The 7,547-nt window shown below is 44.6% G+C and overlaps 1 protein-coding gene across 1 annotated transcript; it reads left to right on the top strand.

Annotated features, from left to right (window-relative positions):
• The first annotated feature begins 4,286 nt into the window (after nt 1-4,286).
• LOC117702188 (E3 ubiquitin-protein ligase RNF135-like) lies at nt 4,287-6,743 on the top strand. Its single transcript, XM_034493462.2, has 2 exons — nt 4,287-4,638; nt 6,208-6,743. The coding sequence occupies exons 1-2, from the start codon at nt 4,566-4,568 to the stop codon at nt 6,735-6,737; spliced, it is 603 nt and encodes a 200-aa protein (XP_034349353.2). The 5' UTR covers nt 4,287-4,565; the 3' UTR covers nt 6,738-6,743.
• Nucleotides 6,744-7,547: the final 804 nt, after the last annotated feature.

Here is a 7,547-nt window from a genome sequence, read left to right as displayed (position 1 = left end):
GGTGTGAGCAACCAGACCCAGTTCTACTTCTCAATAGAACCTGTCAAAAAGACAGTTTTGCCTGAGCTTAGGGGCAAACAACTTCAATAGGCAGAGGCAAGTGGGTCTCTATGAGTTCTTAGAATTCATAGTAAGATCCTGTCTCAGGGAGGAAAAAAAATCTCTATTGTATTTGGGGAATGTATTATTAAGTAGCACCAGTGTGAAGGAACCACTTTTTCTCTTCTTCTCTTGGACTTATATTAAAATACAATAATTATGCATGTCAGGCATTAGACATTGGCTCTGGCCTCCCAAGACTCTATTCCCTGTGGCTACTGCTAGCTTTATGTACTTAGGAATATGTATCTTATTACAGCTTTTTAACATTCACTTCTTAGATTTTTGCCTTGGTGCTATTGAGGGTAGGACTGCAGGGCTTCACAAGCACTAAGCAAGTGCTTTACTCTGAGGGTCACTCTCCCAGCTGCCCTTCTGCATTTAAATAACATCACTTTGCATTAAAAGGTGTTCTGTTTAAATAGGAAATAAGATTTCTTCAGTAACATTTATAGTTGTTTTAGAAGTTAGCTTGAGGGACTGAGAGATGGCTCAGTGGTTAAGAGGACTGACTGTTCTTCCAGAGGTCCTGAGTTCAATTCCCAGCAACACATGTTGGCTCACAACCATCTGTAATGGGATCTGATGCTCTCTTCTCCTGTGTCTGAAGACAGCTACAGCAACAGTGTATTCACATATATAAAATAAATAAATCTTTAAAAAAAAAAAAAAAAAAAGAAGTTAGCTTGAGAAACAAATGGCCTCAGAGCTGTATATACTCCAGATTTGGTTTTCTGTTTGCATCTTCCCTCCCTCCCTCCCTCCCTCCCTCCCTCCCTCCCTCCTTTTCTCCTTCTCTCCCTCCCTTCTTCCTTCCTTCCTTCCTTCTGTCCTTCCTTCCATCCTTCCTTCCTTTCTTCTCTCTTCCCTTCCTCTTTTCCTCCTTCCTTTTTCCTTCCTTCCTTCTCTCCTTCCTCCCTCCTTTTTTTCCTTTCCTCCTTCTTTTCCTTCCTTCTCTCCCTTCCTCATCCCTCCCTTCTTTCCTTTCTCTTCCTCCTTTCCTCCTTCCTTCCTTCCTCACATCTTTTGATGGTGAACAGCAACATGGAAGTATAAGCCAAGTAAACCCCTTTCTTCCCAACTTGGTTTTGGTCGTGGTGATTCATCATAGCAAGAGTTATCACTAAGATGCCATATTTACTTGGTTAGCAATTTGTGAGTGCAGGTGAGCCAACTGTTAATTATATTTATATCATTGTACAATCAATCTTGAGAACGTTTTCATCTTGCAAACTTGAATCTTTATTCCCATCAGACAGGTCTGTATTCTACTGTCCTCTACCCTCTGGCAACTGGGATTCTACTGCGTGCATGTGTGCATGTGTGCATGTGTGTGTTTTGTGGGATCAAAATCAGGGCTTCATGCATGCCAGAGATATGATCTATCATTGAATTACACCCACAAACTCCAGTGTTTGTGGATTTTTTGTTTTGTTTTGTTTCTTTGAGACAGGGTTTCTCTGTGTAGCCCTGGCTGTCCTGGAACTCACTCTGTAGGACCAGGCTGGCCTTGAACTCAGAAATCCACCTGCCTCTGCCTCTCAAGTGCTGGGATTAAAGGCGTGCGCTACCACTGCCCAGCCAAGTGTTTGTGGTTTTTGTGGCTATTTTATTTCACTTAGATTAACATTTTCATGTTCATTCATGTTGTAGCATGTGCCAGAATTCCTTTTTTTAAAAGAGTATTGCCACATTTTGAATAATCATTCATTCACCGATAGACACTTGAGTTGTTTCAGAACTGACCTGAATTTCGATAGTGGCTTTTAATCCAAGCATAGTGATGCATACTTGCCATCCTACCAGTTGAGAATAAATTTAAAGCCATATTTGCCTTCTTGGTGAGTTTAAGGTCAGCATGGTTTACCCTGTCTACAAACAAACAGAAAGCATGGCTTCTGATTGGCACTTGCCCTGTTCTGCCCTGAGTTACCATAGCTCTTGTCCTAGATAGCCTTTTCACTCAACTTGAGCCTTACCTTTGCTCTATTTTGCTGTCATATGGTACAAATCGAGGTTGGGGAGACAGCTCAGTGGTTAAAGCATTCATGGCCCAAGTATGAGAATTGAAGCTTGGATCCTAGACCCCTCATAAAAGCCAGGTGGCTGTGGAATTGTAATTCCAGCTTGGAAGGTATAGAAGGCAAAAGGGCCTGTGCACACAGTTGAGCAATGGCGAAGGTCGGAAGGTTAAACACACAGCTTTCCTCTTCAGTGGACTGAGGTACTAGCTACTGTTCCTGGAATGCCAGGAGTGATGGAATTTTACCATCTAGAGAGCTTTGCTGTCTGAGACAGGCTCTGCTCCTATCATCCAGAATTTATGTATTTACTTATCTCAGACCGTTTCCCCTAAATATTGAGCATTGTTTTTTAGACCATAAAACCCATCCTTATGAGTGATGGCATTTGTGCTTCACAGCAGCCTAAGTGACTTTATGTGACAGGCCCATCCTGACTTGCACAGACATTATGTTTACCTCGGTCAGTCTCCCTAGACCATAAATCTTGGGTACTCTCTGAGTCAACAGCACCTGTCTTGTGAAGGAGCCGTGTGCACTTTGCTAAGAGCTTTGATGTAAACATGGCTTAAACTCATATGGCTGAGTTCATTGTTACCTGAATCCTTTTTTCCAAAATTGTGCTCTGCTTAAATAAGGTGTCTTAGAGTTTCCACTGCTGTGAAGAGACACCATGACCAAGGTTATTCCCGTAAAGACAACATTTAATTGGTGCTGGCTTACAGGTTCAGAGGTTCAGTCCATTATCATCATGCGAGGAAGCATGGCAGTGTCTAGGCAGGCATGGTGCTGGAGGAGCTGAGAGTTCTATATCTTGTTCTAAAGGCTGCTAGGAGACTGGCCTCCGGGCAGCTAGGAGAAATTCTCAAAGCTCAGCCCCAAAGTGACACACTTCCTCCAGCAAAGTTACACCTCCTAATAGTGCCACTCCCTGGGCCAAGCATATTTAAACTACCACTTATGGCTAAAGGAAAATACCAGTCAAATTTGGCTGAGCTGAGTTTCAGCCTAATCTCATCCTGACCGGTTTTCCCTTGCTTGCTGTAAAGCCTGCAGGGGAGTCACCTCAGGAAGGCAGAGACAGATCCCCAGAGCAAGCTGGTTAGCAAGACTACCCACATAGACAAGCTCTGGGTTTGATTGAGAATGAATAAGGCGAAAGAGTGATTGAGGGTGACTTCCAACATCAATATCAAACCTTTGCTTGCACCTTTACCTACACACACACACACACACACACACATATGCACAAGCAAAAATATGCGTATACAAGCACATATCACACACATGGAAATGGAAAAAAAGAACAGAGAAGAAATAAAGGGAGAAGATTCTACCTTTGCCATGTTAGAGCGCTTTCCACTCTCTTTTCCCCGCCTCCCTATGGTTGTTACAGTCTAGAAGATACAATTGCTAAGGTGCATAGTTAAATATGGAACATGGAGAGGGAGCTGAAGATGCCAGGATTGAACCTGAACTTCACGTTGGCTCACGTCACCTGGATTATGTAATAGCCGTTTGTGGTGCTGACATGGGGGTTGTGAGTGTTCTGGATTTGAGGGTGCTGTAATCCCCTGGAACTGTATTTGTTTATTTCATAAATATGCATCAATACGTTCTGTCTATGGTTCTTAATGTTTAGAACCTAGAGATGAACAACTTCCCTGTTAGCAAGAAGTTTGGGGTTTTGTGGGGGAAAACAGTTTGGAAAAAAAAAAAGTCTCACGACAATAAGATGGAGCTACGTGTTCTTGGTCTGAATGTGGTGTCTGCCACAACCCAGACACCCAGCAAGGTGCTAATGAGGAAGAATGAAGGTCTGTGCCCACTATGTGACAGTTGGATGCTGAAATGGACATTTCTGGTTTCTTTGGGGACTCAGTTGAGTCCTGTGATATTTTTCTGGAAACTGTCTTGTGAGAAGATGTTTTGCGGAGGCAGACACTTGAAAAGGCCAGTGATGTTTGCAAAGAGTATAGGTAGAACCCCACAGACAGTGAAAGGACTCTCTTGCCTTGCAACACCATGCAATGTTTTGCTGGTCTTCCCTTGTGACTTTGTAGAGAGAAATGCACCAAAAAAACTTCTTGTGGTATTTTGGTGGCTTCTTTTCACTTCTGCTGACTCAGGCCGATGGGGGAGAGCCTCATGGTTTCTGCTGGATCGAGCCGCTGCTACTGATTCATGTTTGGTGTTTGCTATTGGACTGGACTGCTAATAATCCTGACAACAAAGATTGGAATTGTCCCAGCGAAGTACTTCTAAACAGGTCCACAGCCCCCTTGTCTTTCTCCCCAAACTTTGGTCGGTGGGCTAGAAGAGGCTTTGAAGCTTTAAAGAGCCCTAAATAAAGTAGGCTTTGTAAAAACAAGCCTACAGGATGCCTTTGGTTTGACTTTTGCTAATGGGGCTCCCTCCTCCCAATTATTCTCTTAATTCCTAGAAATGGCATCTCCCTTATGCCTGCTGCCTGACCAGAGGTGTCCTGTACCCAGGAAGGCTTCTCACTTTTCTCTATGTAAGTATGAGGTCTACTTAAATTGTACCTACTGGGGCTGGGATATAACCCCGTAGACAGAGCACTTTCCCAGCATGCACAAGATGGGTTCCCCCAGCACTGCATAAGCCATGTGTGGTGGGACGTAGAAGCAGGAGGATCAGTGTTTCAAGGATATCCTTAGCTACCTAGTGACTTTGAGACCAGCCTGGGCTACCCAAGAGTCAACCTGAAAAATTACTTACTTACATGCTGCATAGAGGAACTGTAAGAATGTGCTGTGTCCAGCTCCTTGCTGTGAAACCTAATCTTTGATACCTCTCGCCTTTCTCTTCCCCCAACCCCCAAGACAGGGTTTCTCTGTGTAGCCCTGGCTGTCCTGGAACTCACTCTGTAGACCAGGCTGGCCTCGAACTCAGTGATCCACCTGACTGGGATTAAAGGCAAGGGCCACCACCTCCACTGAGCTGTCTTTGACTTTCTATCCTTGGATTTTTTTTTTCTTCTAGACTAGATCCCTTCATATGGAAAGGTTCATATAAAGGCAAAGAGAGTTCAGAGTCCTAAGTTCTGGGCTCAGCTGTCCTTGAGCCCTTAGATCCCAGGTACATCCATGCTGGTGTTGTCAGTTACAGCTGACTGTTCGCTCCCCCGGTACATATATACTGTGTTATCCCAGGCTAGGTGGTCCTTAAGAGCACATGCCCCATGAACCCCTGGTTTTGACTGCAGCAGCTCTTTAGATAGCTATGCAAGCCTGGACTAGTTACCTCTCAGGGCCTTGGTTCTTCTGGTAATAATAACATGGTAAAACTGCCTTATGGCTACCTGAGAGATGGGGAGGGAGAAGTGCCTGGAGCAGAGAAGACACAGTATTCAAGTACTGACCAATAGGGGCTGGGAGTGTGGTTCAGTAGCGTTTTTCTAGTATGTATAAAACCCTGAACTCATTTCCAGAACTAGAAAGGAAGGGAGGGAAGGAGGAAGGAAGGAAGGAAGGAAGGAAGGAAGAAAGGAAGGAAGGAAGAAAAAAAAGAAAGGGAGAAAATTATAACAAATAAATAACACATAGATCTTGCGATAGATAGCTGTGCTCATACACAAGTATTGAGAAAAAATTATGACTGTGTTTTGTGGGAGTCAGAGATAACTTCTTGCTGGGAGGTCAAAAAAGAAAATAAGAACAGGAATAGGGTGTTGATAATACAGATGAGGTTTATATAGAGCTTCCCTCATGTTAGGTATGGATTTATTAGTAAACATCACACCAAAAATACAAAAAGTTACTTTTTACTATTGTATAAATGACTTCCAACATGGATGGTCCAAAACTGGCTATCCATGACTGGAGGAATGGCTCAGTGGTTAAGAGCACTGGCTGCTCTTCCAGAGGACCTAGGTTTGATTCCTGGTACCGTCTTGGTGCCTCACAATGATCTGGAATGCCAGTTCCGGGGGACCTAACGCCCTCTTAATTCTGTGGGCCTTGCATGCGTGTGGTGCCCAGAAATACATGCAGGTAAAACACCCAAACACATGAATTTTAAAAAATGAAAAACGTAACTGACTGTGGTGTTTATTCCTCCCCAGGGGCCATCAGTCCAACCTTTGACCTGGAGACTATCTCCTGTATCTTGGAGGTTTCCAACAATTGCCGGACAGTGACTGTGTCTCGTGGTCTACACTACTATCCTCCAAGTCCGGGGAGATTTTCAATTAGCCAGGTCTTGTGTTCTCAGTCCTTCTCTTCTGGGCAGAAGTACTGGGAAGTGGACACCAGGCACTGCAGCCACTGGGCTGTTGGGGTGGCTTCTTGGGGCATGAAGCGGGACCAGATGCTGGGACGCACTATGGACTCTTGGTGTATAGAGTGGAAAGGACCTGGCCAGTTCTCTGCTTGGGCCATGATGAAGAAAACAGACTTGCACTTGGGCCTCCCTGAGGTTGTGGGCGTGTGGCTGGACCTCGAGCTGGGGAAGCTTGCCTTCTACTCAGTGGCTGATCAGGAGAGGCTCCTGTATGAGTGTGAGGTCTCCAGCTCCTCTCCTCTGCATCCTGCCTTCTGGCTGTATGGCTTAAAACCTGGAAACTACCTGGAAATAAAGCAACTTAACACATGACGCTTCCCCCATGGTTAGGGCAATAGCTTCTTAGCCTCTTTGTTTAAGGGCAACTGGAAAATTCCACTTAGGGAGACTGGATATGGTAGTACATACCTATAACTCCAGTACTTGGAAAGTGGAGGCAGGAGGATCACTGCAAGTTTGAGGCCAGCATGGTCAATAAAGAGAGTTCAAGGCCAGCTTGGACTAATATGACTGCCCAATTTTAAAGTTATTCTTTTTTGGGTGGAACAGAATTAACTAAACAGGTTTGAGTTCTTTAAACCTTGGGCATTTCAGAGAAAGAGCTGGGCTAGAGTGTCTCCCCACAGTGACCTCTGAGGCCTCAGAATAGCCTGCTTAATAAGAAGGACTTCGGACCATTCTCTGTGGCTTCATCTGGGACTGTTGGTTCAATCAGCCTGTGGCCAACTAGTTACACCTACATGACTGACAACCCTCTCCCCCAACCCCCAGGTAAAAGCCTAACCCAGCAGCACAGCTGGGTGAACATCTCTAGCTAGCATATGCTATGTATGTCCTCTCATACCTCTGTTGGAAGGGTGAAGTGCTGGCCTATGCTTGGTAAGAAGGAGTGTTCCTGGACCCTATCTCATGTGCCTTTTTCTACTGTTCATTTTATTCTGTGGCCTTTCAGTGTAATAAACTGAAATCATGACTGTCACAACTGTGTTGAGGTCAGTGCAACCTTGTAGTGATCATTGAAGCAATAGTGACCTTAAAGATCCGCAACCAGAAGGGATATATGTCACTTAGCAATTGTCATGTAATCAAAATTCCAGGAGGGCTGGAGAGATATCGCCAACG

Source organism: Arvicanthis niloticus, unplaced genomic scaffold (genome assembly GCF_011762505.2).
Source record: "Arvicanthis niloticus isolate mArvNil1 unplaced genomic scaffold, mArvNil1.pat.X pat_scaffold_550_arrow_ctg1, whole genome shotgun sequence".
Taxonomy (NCBI): domain Eukaryota; kingdom Metazoa; phylum Chordata; class Mammalia; order Rodentia; family Muridae; genus Arvicanthis; species Arvicanthis niloticus.
Note: the sequence above shows the minus strand (reverse complement) of the source record. Positions and strands in the feature narration are given on the sequence as shown.

Bases quoted from the DNA above. Each gene is read 5' to 3' on its own strand.
- LOC117702188 (XM_034493462.2), top strand. From the start codon at position 4,566: ATGGCATCTCCCTTATGCCTGCTGCCTGACCAGAGGTGTCCTGTACCC. The intron at 4,639-6,207 runs GTAAGTATGAGG...ATTCCTCCCCAG, and splicing joins GGCTTCTCACTTTTCTCTAT to GGGCCATCAGTCCAACCTTT.